Source organism: Engraulis encrasicolus, chromosome 17 (assembly GCF_034702125.1).
Source record: "Engraulis encrasicolus isolate BLACKSEA-1 chromosome 17, IST_EnEncr_1.0, whole genome shotgun sequence".
Lineage (NCBI taxonomy): Eukaryota > Metazoa > Chordata > Actinopteri > Clupeiformes > Engraulidae > Engraulis > Engraulis encrasicolus.
The window spans coordinates 41,765,224-41,789,096 of record NC_085873.1 but is presented as its reverse complement, the minus strand read 5'-3'; the positions used below and the strand labels follow the sequence as shown (position 1 = coordinate 41,789,096).

General features: G+C 43.0%; 1 protein-coding gene across 1 annotated transcript in view; it reads left to right on the top strand.

The window, feature by feature from the left end:
• The first annotated feature begins 22,073 nt into the window (after positions 1–22,073).
• Positions 22,074–23,873, top strand: part of LOC134467057 (uncharacterized) — a 7,295-nt gene continuing 5,495 nt past the window's right edge. The window contains exon 1 of the mRNA XM_063220983.1: positions 22,074–22,221. Coding sequence (XP_063077053.1) covers positions 22,074–22,221 — 148 coding nt within the window. The remainder of the gene's footprint in view (positions 22,222–23,873) is intronic.

Genomic DNA, 23,873 nt, shown 5'->3' with positions numbered 1-23,873 from the left:
CTGACAAAAGACATTTCCATATGAGAAAGAAGAAAAACATTTGTAGGTTCTACAGAAAACAAAAGAAGCTTCATATAGGTACATCTAATGTGTCTGTGTAAGGTTTTGAATGAGTCTTTCTGAAATAATTACTTTTCCATGACACTAAGTCACTGAGTCATGGCTGCAAATAATTAAAATCTTGGATGATTATTTCTCTGAAAACGGATTTTGTCACGTTTTCTTGCTTCTCTGTATTCAATAGTATCCTTCACACTACTGCACATCCCTCCCTTCATGTCTGTATCCTTTCCCGAACCCCTGCTGTGTTCTGTCTCGTCATGTCTTTTCCGCCTTCATTTTCAGAGATGTAAACATCTCCGACACACACCATTAACTCCAGTTCGAGGCCATTTAAATGTTTACCACAGCAGGCAGGACCAGGGCCGCTGACAGCTTTTGCTGGGCCCGGGTCAAAACCATATGAAAAGGCCCCCCACCTCAATTCCTACAATGTAATGGAGTCCCAATTCTGAGCCCCTCCATTCCCTGGGCCCGAGACAACTGACCCCTTCGTACCCTGTGTCGGCAGGCCTAGACATGACAATCATGTCCCTCTGCATTCCCCATAATCTAGCACTGCACTGAGCCATTGTTGTGTGGTGTTGATGATGGTGTAAGAAAAAACAGCATATTCTGTGCCTCGATATTGCATATTTACACATATGCTGATGACAGATAATATATTCCACTGATCCGACTCACTTTTACCCCTAGTCGGCCATCTTACGGTAAATGGAGGTGATTCTCTGCCAGAGTAAATGTGAGTGATTTGTAAACAATACCCTTCATGACACCATGTTCTCTCTGTGTTTGATACATGCACACACACTTACGCACACACATACGCACAAACACACGCACGCACACACATACGTATGCACACACACACGTATGCACACACACACACACACACACACACACACACACACACACACACACACACACACACACACACACACACACACACACACACACACACACACACACACACACACACACACACACACACACACACTGGTGCATCATAAAAGTTAAAATGAAAAAAGGCCTGTTGAACAAAAACATTCTTCACACATTGGTGGACTGAGTTATTCACTGCTGCCAAATTCAGACAGACGAGTGCGCTGCACAGTTTTTTTTCTCTCTCTAGGAGAGCTTTATTATCTGTCAAGAGTGAGAAAGTAAAATGGAAGGTAGGGGTGATGCTTGGTGAGTGGAGAAGAGAAAGGTGCGTGTGTGTGTGTGTGTGTGTGTGTGTGTGTGTGTGTGTGTGTGTGTGTGTGTGTGTGTGTGTGTGTGTGTGTGTGTGTGTGTGTGTGTGTGTGTGTGTGTGTGTGTGTGTGTGTGTGTGTGTGTGAAAGAGAGAGAGTTTCTATCACAGTCAAATGTAGTAAACATATGAGACCCAAATGCATGTACACATTCATATTTTTATGTGAAATTGTCACAAAAAAACCTTAACACTACTACCGGTATATAGATGACAGCACTTTTTGAGGCACATATAACACAGCTATCTACTGGGTTTCTCTGAATTAGACAGCAATTCACACCAGATAGCAAAATGATTTATGATAGCAAAATGTCTTTTTATATTGCAGCTTAACTTTAAAGACGAAGAAAAGTACTGTCATAGTAATGTTACATCCTAAAAAGTTAACAGTAGTGCTACGTTTGCGTCTTAAACTGCAGGATAACTTTTGGTCAAGGATTCTGGAGGATTCAGTATAGGGCCTTTGTGGTTGAGCCCTTTGTCAGAAAGCAATCCAGTGATTTATTCGGGACAGGAAGGTAAGGTGGGGGAAAAAAAGAAGAAGAAACTCTTTATCTGAGTTTGGAAGCTTTGCACAGTTCACTGAACACTGTCCTCTGTCCATCCAACAAGTGAGGAAAAGGAGTATAGCTTCAAGCTCTCTGTGAAAGGAGTGTTTGCTTTATATTTAGGTCTTGTTTCAGGAGACTGATACCTTCCAATCATTAACCATGAGACAGTCAGAGAGTGGCAAGTACATTGCACCCTGAACACATACCCGATATCAAAAGGAAATGTGTAGCTGACTGTTGAAAATAAAAATGTAGCAGGGCACAGCACTGAATTGAGAAAGTGTGCACAACTCTTGCCAAGCTATCATTTTAGAACGACAAGGGGACATGGAGTCAAGACTGGTGCTGCATGCCAAAGACAATCCAGGATTAACAACCCTGAAATGATGTTTCACAGTGGAATGGACAATATTCGCAGCAAGCAAAATAGGGAAATAAAAAAAGGCAAGGCAAGGAAAATGTATTTGTATAGCGCATTTCAAATACAGGTGCATTCAATGTGCTTCACAAACAAAGAAATAAAAGATAAAAAAACACTCTCACACACACATTCACACATTGGTCTTGGCAAAATCATAAGAGGAAAGCAAATGGATAAGAGAGAGGATAAGACATGGAAGAGAGTAAGGATGAGGAGAAGGGGGTAAAATGGAAAGAAGGTGCTTGACAAGCAGATTGACAGGCTGACAGTGACATTATCAGCGGGTTGATTCTTACTTACTGTATCATTGATTCGAACAGAAGAACTGTGAGTCGTTTGAAGACACACACGCACACATGCACGCACGCATGCGCACGCACACGCGCGCACACACACACACACACACACACACACACACACACACACACACACACACACACACACACACACACACACACACACACACACACACACACACACACACACACACACACACACACATTAGCATTTTGCCCCTCCTCACATCAGGAATGTTTGTAAAAGGAAAACCTATGTATACTGCTTACCTCACCCTGCAGCCACCCACACCTGCCCCCCTGTCCCCCAGCCCCAACTCCCTTACTCCCCTCCATCCACCACGGCCAGTCCTGTAGTGTCTCCAAACGTGATTGATCGCAGCCGCTTGTTCAATCATTCATGCCACGGCAACTTTCTCAGTAATAATGCAAACTAAACAGAGATACACGATTAATGATTAAGCATTGATAGGGGCTGGCTGGCTGGCTGGCTGGGAGTAGGTGGCCTGATAATCATCGACTTTTTAATCTCTTCGAGACTTGGTCTGACCAAGAGCATAACAATTAACATATCCCAAACAGCATGGTTGACCCGTCTCTCTTTGTTTGCTAATGGTTGTTTGCTTCCCGAAAAAGTGGAAGGAGCTCAGAAACGATATTTGTATTGCTCTTGGCTTGACTAGAGGCAACGCTGAAGGTGTTGCGTCACTAGGAGATCGCGGCCTGGCTAGGGAATAGCATCCTCCTCGGGGATAGCATTTGTCACTGCCGAATGGTGAGAGGCGAGGCTAGAGGGGTGGAGGTGGGTGGTATAAGTGGGTAAGCGCAGTCCGAGAGAAAGGGGGTGCATTTGTCAGTCAAAGTTGTGGTTGGGCCCTACCGTGGCCTAACGGTAGGACACTGGATTATAGGGCTGCACGATTATGGAAAAAAATCATAATCACGATTATTTTGGTCAAAATCATAATCACAATTATTAATCATGATTATTGTTTTTTGCTGATTTTTTTGAAAATTATAACAAGATGAAATATAACCAAGAATGAATTACATACGGGATGAGCAAAATAAAATGAATTGTAATAATTATGTCAAGGCAATAGCATGAAACTCAAGTGGACAGATTTCTGGCCAGAAACACCAGCCTGTCAGTATGTTCTGGCTTCAAGGACGCTCTCAGAAGTAGGTCACTATTGCCACGATTAAATCAGGATTAAAATCATGAGTTCGACTTCACTATTTTATCACGATTTTGATTATTTCTCGATTAATTGTGCAGCCCTACTGGATTATTATGCCGGCGACCCGGGTTCGATTCCGGCCCGGGTCATTTGCCAGTTCTTCCCCATCTCTCTCTCCCCACTTATTTCCTGTCTCTCCTTCACTGTCCTGTCAAAAAATAAAGGCACAAAAAAGCCCTAAAGCCCTAAAAAAAAGAGTTGTGGTTGGTGGGTGGGATGTGAGGGGGATGAGTGGTGAAGTGCAAGGGGGAAACAATTGAGGCCAATGGAAAGCAAGCTTGGCAGCTCTCTCCAGACAATTCTAACCAATCAAGGTGACATTCTGCCAGACCGCCGTGTGCCCTGAGTGTTGACATGGTGACAAAATAGTCTCCAGTATGATCTCTTTCTCTCTTTCTCTTTCTCTCTCTCTCTCTCTCTCTCTCTCTCTCTCTCTCTCTCTCTCTCTCCCTCTCTCTCTCTCTCGGTGAGCTGTCAGTCGTGAATGGGTCAGTGGTAGCAGACACTGGGTGGCATTACAAAAGCTGTGGTTTACCAAAATAACATATGCTGATTCTGGTCAGACTACATGTCCTTATATAGCGGGCAGGTCTGTATATATAGAGTATTTTAATGCTCCACATTTTTTGCTCTATTCGTTAGTATGTCACCAAGTATTAGCATAGCCGGTGGCATTTCACTTTGCAGTCCCTGTTGCAATGTATTGACATCAGGAAATACTCAGTAACATATTGTAAAGTGTTACTCCATAGTTTATATCAATATGTGTGAAGAGTTAGAAGGGTAGGGCTGCCACATTCTTTCTGTCTTCCTTTTCAGTGTTAATGCAAAGCATGCAACATTAGGAACTTACAGTACATTGTTACCTAGCACCATAACCCAATAATACAGTGCAGGTAATGTGATGAATTGATCCACACACTTTCAGACCTGCACCTGTGATCACTTACAAAGTCGCAAGCAACTTTCAGCATTAAAAATACACTTGATTTGTGTTACCTGGCTAGATGGGCAGGTAGAGGAGGTGTGTGGGGGCTCTCTACGCCACACTGCTGCTTGCGCACCTCCGAATCAGGTGCACTATGCACGTTTAAGTTGACAAAGGGAAAGGTGTGCGCAGGGGCATACCAGGACATTACTATCACATGCTTTTAATTTACAAGCAATCATAAATGATCATGGCAACATGGGCCAAACAGTAAGTCAAAGATTGTTTATTGTACAGTGGGGCAAAAGTGCAGGTGCTTTAGTGGCGCCTAGTGTCAATCTGTGCATGCCAGTGGCAGAAAATCGGAGTTGGCTGATTGCTCAACTAAGGGTTTGGCTGTCACTTGCAAAATGAAAAACCACAGAGCCTCTCTCTCTCTCTCTCTCTCTCTCTCTCTCTCTCTCTCTTATAATTTCGTGAGAGGCTTGGAGGGCCTTACTGACGACTGGCGAGAGGCTTGACTCCAGCAGGTGAAGTTATCCAACGCAAAAAAATTGATTTGGCCGTCGAGCATGTAATTCAGATGCACCTGAGAGGGCTCCGAATTTATGACCTGATTTTCTCCTTGACAGCACCTCATCTGTCGTTTTTTGTTTTGTTTGTTTGTTTGTTTGTTTGTTTGTTTGTTTTTGAGGGGGGGAGGGGCAGCTCATTTCAGCAGCTAACGTCAACCTCCAACCAATTACTTGCGAACCCTATTATTTGAAGTCTTTATCATCACATTGACATGCAGATAGTTTATATGCTTAATGTCATTGGTAGGGAGTAAATGTACTTCCCAGAAGTCAGGGCCAAACAAATGTAGTGTTTAGCAGAACAAAACAAGCTAAAGTTTCAATTGGGATTTATCACAGTTTGACTCACTCTTCAGGTATTATGCAAATACATGTGCAACTTACTGTATGTGCAAAACCTACATACAGTGAAGTGAATTGAAAGATGAAACAAGAGCCGATATCAAAACCCCATGCATACACCATAATCCAGATCATTTAGATCAAAATGGTCACATGCAGTCAATCATCTCTTGTGTGTAATTTGATGGAGAGAATACCAGACTTTTGTCTAGAGTAGATTGAGCGACAGAGAGACAGAGAGACAGAGAGACTTCAAAATTCATGATCTCTTGTCTCATTTGATGGAGAGAGTACCAGAAGTTTTTTCTGGAGTAGGATGACAGTAACAGGCTTGAGAGAAAGAGAGAGAGAGAGAGGGAGAGAGAGAGAGAGAGAGACAGAGAGAGAGAGACAGAGAGAGACCGAGACCGAGACCAAAAGCGGATAGGACATTGACCCAACGTACCCACTGTCCTCTAGCCAGGTTCAGAAGTGAACATCCTTACTGTGATATGGGGGACAATGGGCTCGACACAGGCTAATCACACAGGATGTTCCGTCTTTGCTCTCCTCTCATATTTACATAATGAAATTATTCCAAGATAAGAAGATCATATCTCATAATTATAACATTAACGTCTATAGTTATGGTGAAATAATGTATTTATTTTTTGATACATCGAGACAATTACTTTGTGAGGATGACTTGAATGCGATAGCATCTGGAACATTGCACTGGCCTCCTCTTCATATGTCAAAGCTATTGAATCTCCTGTAGCCTCCTCGATATCCACACAGCCACGTAACGCTGCATAATAAGATTGTGGGGGATAAGTGGTGATGATATACGTAGGTTTTCCCCATTTTTTCCCCTTAGGCAGCAGGTTCCAATATGTTTTTGTATGTAATTGACCCATATATAGTGTGCTGAGAGGATATGTGTTGTGGTATGTTTGCAAAAAAAAATAGCTATCTGCCCCCCTCTCAGAGGAAACTTCCAGAATACACGGTGTTGAATTGTGCATAGAATCATTTTCCCCAACAGTGAAGGGCAGGCAACTTCAAATGTCCTTGAAGAAAGCCAATTCTGGATCCCTCGCCAATGCATAGACAATGCCTGTCTGTGTCCTATAATTAGACAGGTCACCATGGACTGCTAGAGTTATTCCAGGCATGTTCAGCACACGCTGATGAAGGGGAAGAGGAGAGAAGAAGGGAAATGGGAAGACAGGAGAAAGATGAAAATAGAAGGGAAGAGACAAGCAAAGGCAAGGAGGTAAGAAGGGAAGGGGAATAAGTCGTTTATGAATGAGTTTCCACCTTGAAGAAAGTGCTGTTGAAGGTACATACATCCAATTGATTTTCAAACATGGAAATGTGGTCATGTGCTTAGTTGAAGAGTTGTGGAACTATGTGTGCAGAAGATGGCAGACTGGGTTTTTTCAGTGTGTTGTGTTGAAAAAGGTTTTAAATAATAATATTTAATAAAAACTGAGTGAAAGTTGTTCTGTGTGGGCTGATGTACTCTATGACAAAGAGATGCTTTGAACGAGATGAAGCATGTTTTGTGAATTATTAAAAGACAACTATGGGGGTGGCAAGCAGATCTGCTGCTTGGAATGGCTCTAAAAGAAAATTTCAAATAAGAGAAGTGTCTCTTCATCTTATGCCAATCTCATTATTTCACCTGCCTTTCAAACATCCCCAAACAGAGATGTGCGCGCCTGATGTTTCATGCCAAGTGCTGCCAAGCCAGAAACACCCGAAAATAATAATATTTGTGTTGTCTTCTAAAGGTGAAATACAGTATCATCAACCAGAAGGAGGATTGACGTCAATGGCCAATTTATGTGAGAAGCTTGACTCTAGTAAATATTGATACCAGTCCTTGTTTTTCTCAATGTAACGTAAGCTAATATCTACCCTGAGGCAAATCATTGTGCTGTGCGCCTTAATGCCGAGAAAACAAAGTTGAGGTATCTCAGCTAAAAAAAAAAAATGCTAAATGAAGACAAAAGAAAATACACAAAAGGCATAAGAACTTCCATTAGCAATGAAATGTGGGTGGCAAAGAAATGCCATGTGATTTTTTTATTTTTAAACAACTTCGCAAACATGATTCACAGGGTGCATAAAGAAATCAGTAGACAAAGAGCAAGTAAAGCAAGAGAGAAGAAGAGAGAAGGGAGTGCTTCTGACCCTGTCATAATGAGCTTGTAATGCACCAGAAGCTCTTCAGAAACACTTGAGGGCTTTTGATGTGTAAGCCACAGCAGTCACCGCAGGTCACTGTTGTTTACAAATTCTCTCTATTGCTGCTGTAAAGTGTTCAGTTGCCAGTTGCCATTTTAAAGTGTTGGCATCACATCTGTAATATTTTGAGGGGAGAATAAAGTCACACATCACAGATCAAGGAGGCCTCAGAAGGCAGTGAGACTGGGTTTTAAACATCAAACTTGATGTTTGAAGAGGAGAATAAGGGGAAGAAGATACAAGCTGGTAGCCAGGCCGCGCCCTCGTAGTGACACAACACCTTCAGCATTGCATCTAGTCAGGCCAGGAGCAATACAGATATCATTTCTGTGCTCCGGAAAAAAATCAACTCCTCCCACTTTGTCGGGAACCAAACATCTAATAGCTTCTGACCCTGTCGTGATGAGCTTGTAATGCACCAGAAAGCACTTCAGAAACACTTGAGAGCTTTTGATGTGAAAGCCACAGCAGTCACCGCAGGTCACTGTTGTTTACAAAATCTCTCTATTGCTGTTGTAAACTGTTCAGTTGTCAGTTGCCATTTTAAAGGGTTGGTGGTGCTGGCGGACTTCACATCTGTGATATTTTGAGGGGGGAATAAAGTCACTCACAGATCAAGGAGGCCTTGGAAGGCAGTGGGACTGGGGTTTAAACAGCCAGTTGCAACTGCAGCTATAACGTCAAACTTGATGTTTGAAGAGGAGAATATTGGGTAGAAGATACGGGCTGGAGGAGGTGCAGAGTGTGTTGGAGGGATGTCTTAGTGCTGATGGGGGTTTTGTGGGGTGAGGGTTGTGGGATTAGCTGGCTAGCCAATGTAGTAAAGGATTTAGACAGAGCTCACTGTTTGTGGCTGCCACAGTTTCTGCTCCACCGATACTGATCCAAATCAGAATAAGACAATACCAAATAAGATATACAGTAGATGTAGATCATTTGAAATCAATGTAGGCCATCTGTTTTGTGAGTCTTTGCTTACTCTACGGAAGGTAAACGAGTTGTGTGTCCATCCGCAGAAGAGACGGGGGAAGAGTGGAGGACAAGAGGGAGGAGAGGAGGTGAGGAGCTGTCTCAGTTACAGCTATGAGGTACATGACAAGATAGCAGTAACATGACAAGGTAGCAAGATTTAAGTACATATTCCACATTTACTCAGCATTTTCGCTTAAATATTGGCAGCAATGTTGGCAGCAGATGCCAATCCAGGCATTTTTCATAGTGCCAGTGATCCTTCTGCCTTTGTGATTTGCAGGCATGTTTCCTAATTAGCTGATTCACCTTTATGATGATTTGTGTAGTGATTAGGATCACATTGTTCAGGAAATGGTGGGTTGAGATACATTATGCAGTAGTCAGTGCAAGCATGGACTTAGAACTTTCTGAAATTGGGGCTGACGCTTCTTTTTGGCAAAGAAGTGGAAAAGCTGAGGGGTACAGATGGTAGAAGGTTAAGTGTCAACAGAACAAGGCGGCCTTCCTAGAGACGAGACTCAGACTGAAGCGGAGCTGACAGGAAATTAGTGACGAAGCCTTTCTTGTTGAGGAGGAATTGAAATCTCCTGCCAGGATACAGCATGTATGCACAGCAGGTGGCTGGACACCCAGGAAATATGTAATTGGACACCGCTAAATTGATATTTTGTGCGAGTCTGCCTGTCCATTGTGTCGGACATTGTAAAAGTCATGAGCATTAGATTGAAACCTATCACTATCATTGCCATGGTGACAGAATTGGGTTGGCAGGAAATTGCTAAAAGGTCAGGTTTACCTGGTCTTTACTTCCCTTGTTTTTTATGTAAAGAACAGAAAAAATAACAAAATGATGAATACAAGATAATTTCTTAACAAGTAACCCATGGATAAAAGAAGCCATTACACGAGCCTCATTTGGTTGGTATGAATATTGATTCATGAAAATTGATTACTGGAAAATAGGTTATGTCCCATTGGACCGACAGCCCATTAATCCGACACCCATTAGTCCGAACACAGACATGTTAAAACTACGCCCAAACCTAAACAATTCCTAGCCCTAACCGCCATTAAAGGCATATTCTGTCAGTATACAGTTATTTTAGTGTCATTAGTTTGTAAATATTCACTTTTAAGTATACTGAAAGTAAGAACTATGCCCGAACCAAAACAATTCCTAAGCCTAACCGTCAGTAAAGGCATGTTGTCTAAAAAGACGTGCACACGTGTAGCCTAGCCTACCCCAGTAGCTGCGTGAAGCTCCGCTATGGCTTATTGTCTGACTTACGGGCTGTCGGACTAATGTGCTGACGGACCAATGGGCAGACCCCGGAAAATAGATGGACCTTTTGTTTCTGAAGCCCACTTCACACAATGTTCCAGGCTACCTATCATTTTAAAAGCACATTACTTTTAGATAGCTAAGATTCGCCAAGAAAAGAAAACAAACCAGTGTGAATTAAGCAGAAATATTAGCCAAGAAAAGAAAAATAAACCATTGCGGATTAAGCAATATTCCGAGATGAGCAAAGATGAGTGAATGGCAGATGTATGATTAATGTTGCGACCTTCAGGGGCGCCGCCAGAAATTTTGGGCCCCATGAAAGAATCAAATTTTGGACCCCCTTAAGGGCCCCTGTCATTGCTGTCAGTGCTTGGGCCCTTAGAATCTGTTACCCCCAGCGGCACCCATGGCGACCTTGCACTGAATGGCAGAGTCATGGTAGTGTAATGTAGTTGAGGAACATTATGTATGCATTCACAACTTCTGGCCCGTGCTGCAGTTTATTATGCCTATTTTCATCCTAGAGAGATAGAGAAATGAGCTTAATGAAAGGCATAAAGTTAGAGAGAAGCGAGATAGAAAAAAAACCCCACACAGCCGAGTAATTGAAATGACTGAGGTATAACATGCTTCTATTTAAAAAATAATTAGTCTCACCAGTGTGGGTTTTTGGAAACAAGAAGGCTGTCATTACTCATCCAAATTCCCTCCCACAGAACTCACGAAACTGTGCGAATTTTTATATCTAAAATTAAGTGTTGCTCATTATTTCTCAACTTATCTAGTACTGTCTGCTTAGCTTTGGCTGCATCTGGTTGAAACATTTTGCAGCATCTTATTTAAAAAATCACATTGAGGATGCAATTGCAGCTACATGAATTGCATTCCATTCCATTCTGATGACACAGGTACCTTTGCAATATCTGTAAGGTGGTTAGCAGTGCCAGACAAGAGAGACTGGATAAGATAAATAACTCCTACAACGCCAGACTCTTGTTAGGCTCTAGTTCCAGAACACGCCTCACAGTCACTTCAATGAGAAATATTTATCAGCGTGGTTAATTGGATTCCACAGTGGCTCTTGTCTCCTGTCCGGTGTCTGTCCTCAGGGGCCCTGATTCCTTGTGTGTCCTGCCTCAGGGGCTTAGCTGTTATCTCAACGAGTGGGCTAAAGGGTTCTCAGGGCCCAATCAGAGAGAACGAGAGAAGGAGTAGAAGAAGAAGAGGAAGAATAAGTGGAAGAGAGATAGGGAGCAAAAAAGAGGGGAGTGATATTGGTCAGACGTGTCCTCTAGAGAGAGAGAGAGAGAGAAGGAGTAGAAGAAGAAGACAAAGAAGTAGAAAAAAGCGATATAAGGGGTTATTGCAGGTCAGACCAGTCGTCACTAAACATCTCTCTCTCTCTCTCTCAATCTCTCTCCCTCTCTCTCTTTCTCTACATCTCTTTCTCTGAGTCAACACGGAATGACCCTGTGTGTTGCTGTCACATACTCTCCCTCTATCAGATTGCAGTGTAGACACGGCAGTCAGATTGCTGTGGATGAACTCTCCTTTCCTTTTATCAGCTTTTCGGGTCCTTTCTGGAAAGCAGCCATGCCAGTATGATACAGGGACACTGCTGGGTTGACCATAGTGCATACAGGGCATTTGCCTGGTGGCCTGTTGATTATTTTGGCTCAGCATTCCTGCTAGTAGTGGTCACTTACTGCAAGCTTCTCTGAAACAGTCCAGCATTTTGACAGTTCAAAGAGCCCAGTTCGTTCAGGAAGGCTGTGGAGTGGATACACTATATAATAACGGCCCATCAAACCACCCTTGCTAAGTATTTCAGTGAAAGCGAAAGCCCAACTGGGAAATTCCAAGTCCCATTGTGTAGTGTTCTTAGAATAAGATTAACCTATCGCGAGATTAAGATAGTGACACACGCGAGATCATAACTAGAGTAGAATGATAGCGAGGCAACGATTATTGTACATGTGTCCATGCGAGGTGAATGTGTTTCATTAAAGCTCCATAAACGGATATACTTTCGTGTGTGTGATTCCTAACACACCACACATTGTCATTGTGACACAGCACTCCCCAGCACACAAGTGTTCACTGCACACTGCACACAACAAAATTGCATTTATGCCTCACCCGTGCAAGAGGGCAGCCCCCAATGGCGCCTCAAGGGAGCAGTGCTGTGGGACGGTACCATGCTGTTCAGGGTACCTCAGTCATGGAGGAGGATGGGGGAGAGCTCTGGTTCATTACTTCCCCCACCAACCTGGCCAGTCGGGAGTCGAACTGGCAACCTCTGGGCTACAAGTCTGCCGCCCTAACCGCTTACTCATGACTGTCCTCCGCTTACCCATGAATGCCCCCAGTATTTCAACAGCAGCATTGCATCCATTTATACAAATTACAGCAGCAGCGACCCGGTCTCGGTTGGAAATGCCCAGCCTGAGGTGCATTTCTCAAAACCAAAGTTGCTTACTACATTAGCTACTTTGTTGTTTTTAGTGCATTTTTCCATTGGCATCTACCGAAGTTGCTAAAAGGCTAACAACTTCTCTTTTGAGAAATGCATCCCTGACTTGTTGCCCCAGGCCAGCCCTGTGCAGGGATAGACTAGTGAGTGTTGATGCTGATCCTTAAGCGGCGTACACACACAAAGCTAGCTTTTCGCTCGCTCGCCTACTCACCACTCTTTCATGGAATGTTCGCTGAAAGTTCCCGCGGCTTTAACTGCCAATGAACAGGCGAGAAGTACCGAACTCTGCATTCCAATTGGTTACTCGCTTACTCGCCTCGCTCGAAGATGAAATATTTTCAACTCGGGATCCGTACACATCGCATCGCTTGTACAGTACTCGCCTACTCGCCTGCAAGTCTCGCTGGAACACATCGACATTCTATTGACTTCATTCACTGAGCGAGTAACTAGTAGCGACGTGTGTGTGCGGCCCTTTATGTACATGACCTGTTGGCCTAATGCACTGAGCAAACTATTTTCAGCATTTCTTGATTCTTTCATCATGATTGTGTTTGATTTCATGATTATGTTTGTATAACTTGTCGCAATGTCGCAAATGGCACTAACAACTAAAAACAGATAATAAATAATTCATAAGGAATGTAACTTCACAGTCTTCTTTTTAAATCGCATTCCTCAACTCATTAGGAGAATAATGACAAAGTTCATGAACTTCTGAAAAGTGCAGTTGCTATTTTGTTCTTCATATCTGGTATGCTATAATTGCATGGCTGTGCTAGCTTGGGGTTCACAAGAGGACAGATTTTGAGTTCATCTGGTTTATTGGTTTATCTTCAGTCTCAAAGGGTTTATATCTCGTTTTATCGTATTCATGAGACATATGTCACACACACACACACACACACACACACACACACACACACACACACACACACACACACACACACACACACACACACACACACACACACACACACACTTTCTGTTCATGCACAACAAAAACAAACACAAGCACACCCAATAAGTATCTCTCTCTCTCTCTCTCTCTCTCTCTCTCTCTCTCTCTCTCTCTCTCTCTCTCTCTCTCTCTAACAAACACATGTGCATGCAAGCACGCACACATACACGTGTGCACAGACACACATACGCATGCACGCGCACGCAGGCACACGCACACACACACACACACACACACACACACACACACACACACACACACACACACACACACACACACACACACACACACACACACACACACACACACACAGAGTCCCCATGTTAGTTGCAAACTACTATTTCTGATATTCTGAGCTTTGTATGGGACCTTTACCAAAGGTGTCCAGCCAACATTTTCCCCGTTGTCAGCCCATTGCATTGTTAGCAACCAGGGTTGCCAGATGAGGCTGATGATTTCCAGCCCAAAAAATGCTCAAAACCCGCCTAGGAGCACAAAATCCCGCCCAATTGTATTGATTTCTATGGCAAAAATTGGGCGGGTTTTTCTGATAAATGCCATTTTTTCCCCGCACACGGCCATCCTAAGCAGCCCAATTGGGCGGGAACCAGCACAATCTGGCAACACTGTTAGCAACTAATCAGAAAGTCAGGCTTGATTTGTCCACATATGGACGTATGTCAAAATCTTCACGAAAATGTCAAAAAGAAAGAAAATGCAAGTTTAGTTATTTTCCATCACATTCCAAGAGCAGCAGCGCAACTGAGTATTTTCTGTCTTTTTATGCTCTAAAACATTTCATAAGCTCTCAAGTCTGGTGCGGCACACTGAATTAAATTGGACCCACTTTCAAGAATTCCCTCCAATAATTAATGTGCCGTTTTATGGGCTACTTCTAACTCACCGGGGGACTTTTTTTTCTTCTTCTCAGCCCATCAAACTTCCCAGAGTCCTTGATGTCTGTTAAGGCTGGTCAACAGACTTTATTCTATTTTATATAGAGTTTATTGTACTCACTAATTCCATTTCTATCCAATTGTCATGAAGCTCATCAAAGACACAAAGCCATTGAAATCCATTGAAATCCCAGGATCAAACTTTGTTTTAAAAGAGAAACATAAATACAAATGTGTGTGTGTGTGTGTGTGTGTGTGTGTGTGTGTGTGTGTGTGTGTGTGTGTGTGTGTGTGTGTGTGTGTGTGTGTGTGTGTGTGTGTGTGTGTGTGTGTGTGTGTGTGTGTGTTCGCGCGCGCACTGTGCGTGCGTGCAAGCATGCATGTGTGTGTTTGAGTGTGAGCAAGCATGTGTGTATGTCTATATGTAGGCCTATGCCTGTCTATTGAATTTGTTTGAGTGTTTGTGTGTGTCTGTGTACGTGCGTACGTACAGTATGTGTGTCTCTGCATGTGTGCATCTGAGTGTTAGTGTCTCTGTGTGTGGACACCCGTATGTACACATGCTATGTGGAAAGAGACATTTATCCCCCAGGGGAGTGACCAGATGAAAGGCAAGGAGAAGAATCCTGAGAGAGAAACTCGTGACACTTTCAAACATACGTCTCATAACCAGAGAGAGTAGAGAGAGAGGTTCCATTGGCCCCATTGTTTCCGGGTTCTATTATTGCAAGGGATGGGGGGGGGGGGGGGATCCCCCTTTAGGCAGACCTAGGCAGACCTAAGGACTGTTCTATTCAATGCTAGGAGTATTATGACACGCCCCTTTAGGCAGACCGGAACCTGGTCATGTTAGGTGCCCATAGCAACCTATTACATTGGCATATAAAGAATCTCTAATGGAACTGTGAAGTCTCACTTGTGCTCTCCGGCTCCAGAGGTAGACGGACTTACGGACATACAGTATACTGTAGAGATAGTGGGATGGACAGACAGACAGAGAGAGGGAAATTGGCGATGATGAAACGTCAGTGTAATAGACGCCCACCACGCTGGTACCTTTGGTCTCCTTTGCCCTTCAAAGTGAGCGCTAAGTGGGCCTGACAGCTTCTGAGGATGGAGCAAAAGCCAAGAGCAAGATTATACACACACACACACACACACACACACACACACACACACACACACACACACACACACACACACACACACACACACACACACACGAACACACATGCACACACACACTTTACACACACTCAAGTGACTGGGTAAGGGGGGGGAGACCGTCTGGGGGATCCAATAAAGATAGAAATATTAAAGATGCACTTTTTCCAGAATCTATGCTGCCCATTCACTAATGTTGCCTTTTTTTAAACGAATACTTACTGTACCACCACCATCAAGTTACTATTACTACTACAAATTATATAAGTATTCATTATGAGTATAGTTTTCATACATAAGGGCATCTTCTCCATTATCCGGCAATTTGATTTTCCAGAAATAGCCATTTTAGCAATAAAACGTACTGTACTTTGGTTATACTAGTAACTATTAGTTCAATATATTCATGAAAAGATATTCACAATTTGCAGTAGACAGCGCAATTTTAATGAGTTGCATAGTTGCAATACCTACTTTGGCCACCATCCTACACAGTGCACATTTAAAGTGGTGGTTCGCTATTTTAGACATTAAGCCCTGTTTGTGTGACTTCTGGGGTGAAGTAGAGATGTTCTCATCACAATTTTGACAATTGGTGCTGAACAGAGCATTTGGGTATCAAAGACTGCACCCCCCACACACACACACACACACACACACACACACACCTTTACATTGAATTGACTCCTATAGAGCACTCAAGCAATCGATTATAAAATGGCATTAAACTTTCGTTCGAGAAGACATGGAACTCACCGCGTGGTCAGTGGTAGACAGTGGAAATTATGGCTTCTAAATGTTGTTTAGCATTTGGCGGACCTATTTTCCCCCAGACGCCGTTGAATAGCAGTAGACATCCAGCCAGTAGGTAGTGATAGTGTGTTGTTTGTGTAGACATCAAGGAGCGAGGTAGAACGGCTGTCTTTGAGCGGGACTGGCTACAAAAACTACAGCTTGCATACAAACTGTCATGATATGTATTAATGTCACTACCATGATGCAGTTCATATATACGCCTGTAGGCGGCAGTGTCGACTGATTGACATTACATTAAAAGTTATGGTTGAAACCTGAAAGCTGTGTCGTATGTCTGCTCCATATATTGATATCATAACATGGTGCCAGAAGTAAATTAACCCACAAGAAAAAGTGCCGCAAGCATGGAAGGACTCAAGCCACCGGATGGATTTGATCTGCAGCATAGAAACCGGTCAGAAAACTGGAGAAGATTTCGGCAAAGGTTCGAGCTGTATCTAGCTTCTATAGGAGGTGGTAGCAAGTCACCCAAGGTACAGTCGTCTCTATTCCTTCATGTAGCTGGCGAGGACGCAGTGGAAGTGTATAATACCTTCACGTTTGATGCGGATGCCGATAAACTAAAGCTGGATAAAATAATGGGGAAATTCGATGACTACTGTAACCTGAAGAAAAATAAAACCTACGAGAGATACCGATTTTTCACATGTGTACAAGGGGAGATGACGATTAGCCAGTACGTCACTGAGTTGAAGCTAAGGGCTAAATCATGTGAATTTGGAGAATTGCACGATTCCCTTGTCAGAGATCGCATAGTGTGTGGAATCGCATCTAATGCAATGAGAGAGAAGTTGCTACGACAAGGTGATATTGCACTTAAAGAAGCCGTTCAGCTTTGTCTCGCTGCGGAAGCTTCTAAAGCCCAAATTAAGCAAATGCATGACGAGGTTCACGTTGCACAAGCAGAGGGAGGGAAGCACGTAGATGCAGTGAAGCAAAAGCAGACAAGCAAAAGAGACGTCAAAAGCAAACCGAAACAGAATGACAAAGCAAACACGTTTAATTGCAAACGATGTGGAACTGAGCATGCACCACGGCAATGTTCTGCTTTTGGAAAGCAATGTAAGAATTGCGATAAATTGAACCACTTCGCAAAAATGTGCCGATCGAAAAGTGTGCATGCAATAGAGGATGATGATGACGATGATGATGATGGCGCGCAGCAGTTCGAAAGCCTTTACATCGAGGCTGTGCATGCAAAGACACACTCGCAGGCAGATAAATGGACCGTAGAGCTGCAAATGGACAGCAAAGCAGTCAAATTTAAACTTGACACTGGTGCTCAAGCCAATGTAATTCCTTACAGTTTGGTACAAAAACTAGGCAAAAGGAATATGATCAAACCCACAAACGTGAAGCTGTCAACATACACTGGTAGCAAAATAGCAGTGAAAGGAAAGTGCAACTGGGTGGTGAAATACAAAAAGAAAAACTTTGTGTTGGAATTCATTGTTGTCAAATCAGAAGCCAAGCCAATACTAGGAATTCAGGCATGTGAAAATATGGGCCTCATCAAGAGAGTGATGACACTGAATAAAAGTGGAGAAATGGACATCCTAAAAGAGTATGACGATGTGTTTCAGGGCATAGGCTGTCTAGAGGGAGAACACACAATCCGCATTGACAACAGTGTGACACCAAAAATTCACCCACCTAGAAAAGTGCCAGTCACCCTAAGAGAAAAACTCAAAGCAGAATTAAACAGAATGGAAAAAAATGAAAGTGATAACAAAAATCGAAGAGCCTACACAGTGGGTAAATCCAATAGTTATAGTGGAAAAGCCCAATGGGCAACTGCGAATTTGCCTAGATCCGCAGGACCTCAACAGAGCAGTGATGAGAGAGCACTACCAATTACCAACAGTTGAAGAAATAACCAGCAGACTGTCAAAGGCCAAACATTTCACTGTACTAGATGCAAGTTCAGGATTCTGGCAGCTCAAACTGGATGATGCCAGCTCTCGCCTATGTACGTTCAACACTCCTTTTGGCCACTACAGATTCCTTCGTCTGGCCTTTGGAATCAATTCAGCTCCAGAAGTGTTTCACAGGACTGTGGGACAGCTGTGTGAAGGCATTGCCGGTGTTGAGACCTACATAGATGATCTGTTAGTCTGGGGAGAGACAAAAGAACAGCACGACCACAGACTCAGACAAGTGCTTCAGAGAGCAAGAGCCAAAAACTTCAAGCTAAATAAAGAGAAATGCAAAGTGGGCCTGGAAGAAATCAAATACCAGGGTCACATCTTCTCAAAGGATGGATTAAAACCAGATCAGAGCAAAATTGAAGCAGTCCAGAAGATAGCAACACCAGAATGCAAGAAAGATGTGGAGCGCTTTCTAGGCATGGTCACTTATCTTGCTAAGTTTATCCCAAACATGTCACAACACACAGAGCCATTAAGTGAGCTTACCAGAGCTGATGTTGCATGGCAGTGGGAAGCTGAGCACCAGAACGCATTCAACAACACGAAAACAAAGCTCACTGAAGCGCCTGTGCTCAGATACTATGACGTCAAGCTCCCAGTAACACTGTCAGTTGATGCTTCGAAAAGTGGACTCGGTGCAGTGTTATTACAAGAAGACAAGCCAGTTGCTTATGCATCACGAGCATTGACAGAAACAGAACAGCGCTACGCGCAAATTGAGAAGGAGATGTTGGCAATTGTGTTCGGAGCAGAACGTTTTCACCAGTACGTGTATGGCAGAGAAGTGAATGTGGAATCGGACCACAAGCCGCTTGAAGTGATAATGAAAAAGCCGTTGAGCAGTGCTCCAGCAAGAATTCAGAGACTGTTAATGAGATTGCAGAAATACCAGGTCAAAGTACAGTACAAGCCAGGTGCAGAAATGTACATAGCTGACACATTATCCAGAGCAAACTTACCTGAGACCGGTTCACCAGATAAAGATACAGAAGCTCAAGTGCACATGGTGATTTCCAACGTATCGTTGGAAAGGTGATTTACCTGTATCAAATGAGAAACTGGAAGAATTCAAAAACGAAACAAAGAAAGACTCAACACTGATTACACTGAAAGAGACAGTTTTGAATGGATGGCCAGAAAAAAGACAACAAGCCGCAAAAGAAATACAACCATACTGGAACTACAGAGAAGAAATTTCAACTGTCGAGGGACTCCTGTTCAAAGGAGAGAGACTCATCGTTCCTACAGCAATGAGAGCTGAAATGCTACAGCGCATCCATGAAAGTCACCTAGGCATCGAATGCTGCAGACGCCGAGCGAGAGAACTACTCTTCTGGCCAGGTATGTCACAAAGAATCACAGACATGGTGAGCAACTGCAACGTGTGTATAACCAATCAGAGAAAACAGTCCAAAGAGCCATTACACCCACACAGTGTTCCCGAAAGGCCCTGGCAGAAGATAGGTGTTGACCTATTCACCTTTGACCAGCAGGAGTATCTCCTCCTTGTTGATTACTACTCCAAGTACATCGAGGTAGAGTGGCTGAAGTCAGACACAAGAAGTGCAACAGTGATCACTCATCTCAAGTCACAGTTCGCAAGACATGGAATTCCAGAAACCGTGATTTCAGATAACGGCCCACAGTTTAGCTCTCGTGAGTTCCGAGCAGGGCTTGAAAACGAAATTATTTTTCAAACGTTCCGTTCCGAACGGTTCAGGCAAGTTTCAGTTTAACGTTTTCGTTCCTGCAATGGTTCCCCCACAAAAATATCATTCCTGAACCGGTTCAGAACGAAAAATAACGTTCGTTTTTAACGTTCCTGCAGTGTTTAACGGCCATATTAAGTCTATTTTCGTGGACTTTCTCTTAGAATAGACGTACTCATTATTTCCCCTTGATTTACACAGCTATTCTCAAAAATAATAACACACCCAAAAACACTCAGATGGGCTATCCATCCTGGCAGATTTAACCGGATGCCTAAAGTAGCCTATGCCAGCCCAGTAGCGGTGGGTGGATGTTGATTAGGGAGGCACAATACAGAATAGCCAGAGAGAGTTTTAAAAAAATAGCCGGAGAGAGTTCCTAAAAAAATCTCTGGAATAGCGCAGGTAAACGTCAGCATAATAAGAGGTGTCGATAGGCATGGATTTCAGTTCTTGCCTAGCTCTATTTAATAGGCCATGATGAGGTTTGCAGCAAGTGAAACGTGTAAGTAAAAGGGACACAGTTTGCTCCACAAAAAAATCCCAAACTGTTTTGAGATGTGCACGATGCAAGGGGTCACTAGTTCTAGAGAAGGGACAGGTTGCATAGTCTGAAACCTCGGATATGCTCTCAGATATCGGCTACCAACCATTCCAGTGCAAGTCCATCACCACAAAACTGGAGACCTTTTGTAGCCTAACAGACAAGCGTCACAAAATAGAGTTCCACGTAGCCCATCAGCCCAGCCCTCTGCACGACAGAAGAGAATAATAACTTAAACAACAACAAATGCGCTGTCTTTCTCTATCCCTGCTTGTTGTCACACGCGACCTACTGTTATTCGTGATGACAGCCAGGAAATATTGCGCAATACCATCGAAACATTGAGCGGGCCAGCTAACGTCAGCTAGCGTCTGTCCATCTGCCACGAATGACTTTATCCCGCATTGACCACAACAACAGATAAATAAGACGTCCTTGATTACAGCACTTAAAACAACAGCTCTCATCTCTTTACAACCGACAGTGGGATACGCTGCGCACAACAAAAGCACTTCAGTAACTTTACAACAACATAATTTGCCATAACCGCATTGAACATCGAGGCACTCGGCGGTGCCATTACAAGTAGTAAGCTAAACATGACTTACCCACCAGTTGCCTCTCGAGAGCACTCTGCGAATTAGGTTCATCAAATCGCCTATCCAATTCCTTTGCAAATCATAGACTGTATCCAAATACTCTGTCCCTGTAGGAATCCCAACACCGATCTCAAGACATGTTCTCTTTTGCTCTCCATGGTGTCAATATAAAACTCTGTAGGTCTACTGTCCGTGAATGAGACTGAAGAACAGCGCGGGTAAAGTGTCATTTCTCTTACAAAAACTTATTTGATATTGGTGGTCAACAACTTTAGGGCGGGTTTATTAGAGCCAACTTCCAATCACTACGAGAAAGCCAGGAGAACAGAGACAGTTTAGTTCTAGTTTCCTATCAAAATCTCTGAGGAGAAGCACATCCTAAAATTTACCCAGGAAGTTTCTCCATACAATGCACAGTCGCACTCTGATTGGCCAATGCTCCTCAATTTTTTATCGGCGGCAAGAGCTCAGGTGAAGCAATGCATGTTTCCCCTCATACACGTCAGTAGCCGAACTAAAAGACTGCTCGTCGCCATGGTTACTCCTCAAACAAAATCGTGCACTTGTATGAAATATAGAGAACGAAAAAAAAACGTTATTAACCGGTTTGTGGATTTCAGAATAACGTTTTTGTTCCGGAACACTTGAAGACCATTTCGTTTTCGTTTCCGTTTCCGTTCCTTGTAAAATTCCATAAAATTTCGTTCGTTTTCGGTTTTCGTTTTCGTTCCTTGAACCGGTTCGGAGCCCTGGTTCCGAGCCTTTGCAAAAGAGTGGGAGTTTTCACAGAAGACAAGCCCTCACCACGCACAGTCAAACGGAATGGCTGAAAGGGGAGTACAGACTGTAAAACAAATGCTGAAAAAGGCCAAAGCGGATGGAAAAGATCCATACCTGTCGTTGCTGAATCTGAGAAGCACACCTATGGAGGACATTGGAGCGTCACCAGCCCAGCTGTTGATGGGTAGACGTGAGAGAACCAGACTCCCAACAACACCACAAATGCAAAACCACAAACTGTACCCAACACAGTGCAACAAACACTTGAAAAACGACAACAGAAACAGCAAAAATACTTCAATCAAGGAACCAGAGCACTTCAGAATCTTCAGATTGGAGATAATGTCCGTATTTGGCAACAGGGCACATGGAATCCAGCCCAGGTAACTGGACTTTCTGAACAGCCAAGGTCGTATGTCGTTCAGACACCTGATGGGCAGGTGTACAGAAGGAACAGAAAGTTCCTGATGCAACCTAGGGGAAGAAACAACACACCCATGGACATTGACAATCCAAACAAAACACCCAAAGAAATGAACAATCAAAATGCGAAACAACAAAATGTGAGAGACAACACACCAGGACAACGTGACATGGACATATAAAGTGGAACACCAAGAAAAGACAGTCACACAGGACTTCAGAGTTCCTAAGCAAGAACAAGGACTGGGCGCATCATCTCCAAGCCAAGGCGTCTCGCTGAGGAATAACATAGAGATGAAAAAAAAAAAGAAAAAAAAGAAAGAGAGAATGAAAAGGCAAAACATGCATAAAAAAGAAAGACAAAATAACCAACAAAAAAAAGAAGAAGAAAAAAAAAAAAAAAAAAAGATTGAAAAAAAAGGAAGAAAATGAAGTATGCATGAAAAAACATGAATGTAAAATGTTAAGGTTTTGTTTATGAGATTAAACATGTTAATGTTTTGTTAATGAGATTACTGATAGCAAATAACCAGTAAGCACATTCAAGTAAGATGCATTTCCGTTACTGTTTTGAACTGTTCTATGATATAAGTTCCTTTGCTGGTAGTGATGGTTTATCTCAATAAACAAAGGGAGATGTCATGATAAGTATTAATGTCACTACCATGATGCAGTTCATATATACGCCTGTAGGCGGCAGTGTCGACTGATTGACATTACATTAAAAGTTATGGTTGAAACCTGAAAGCTGTGTCGTATGTCTGCTCCATATATTGATATCATAACACAAACCATAGATAATACCGTCAACAAACACACCCCCATTTCCGGTCGCGCGGAGTAATACTAGTCAAACCAATACAATCAATGAAGACGGACAATAATGATATTATATCTTCTCTGGAAGCGTATTTCGCGGTGATTTTCCAGCCAACGTATCGCTGCCCACCTCTGACCACTCGGTGAGTTTCATGTCATGTTCATGTTCATGTTCACGAAAGTTTAATGCCATTTTATGATAGATTGCTTGCAGGGGGGCTGCAGTCTTGAATACCCAAATGTCCGTTCAGCACCAAATGTCAAAATTGCGCTGAGAACATCTCTACTTCTCCCCAGAAGTCACATAAACAGGACTTAATGTCTAAAATAGCGAACCACCACTTTAAAGCACTTAATTCGCAATACTGTGTTGAAGCCTGACTCAAGAGTGAGATGAAACTTAGTGTAGAGCCCATATGATGCACGTCTAAATGTTAATCTAAAAATCTCTCAGAAAAAGTGCCCTAAAGCTAGAATTAAATATAAATATAACTAAAAATTGAATAAAAAGCTCGAAGGCAACAGAATGTGTTAATTATTCTGCCACAACCACTTACATACCTCAGCATAAATTAACACTCAATTTGGAGTCTTTTAAAC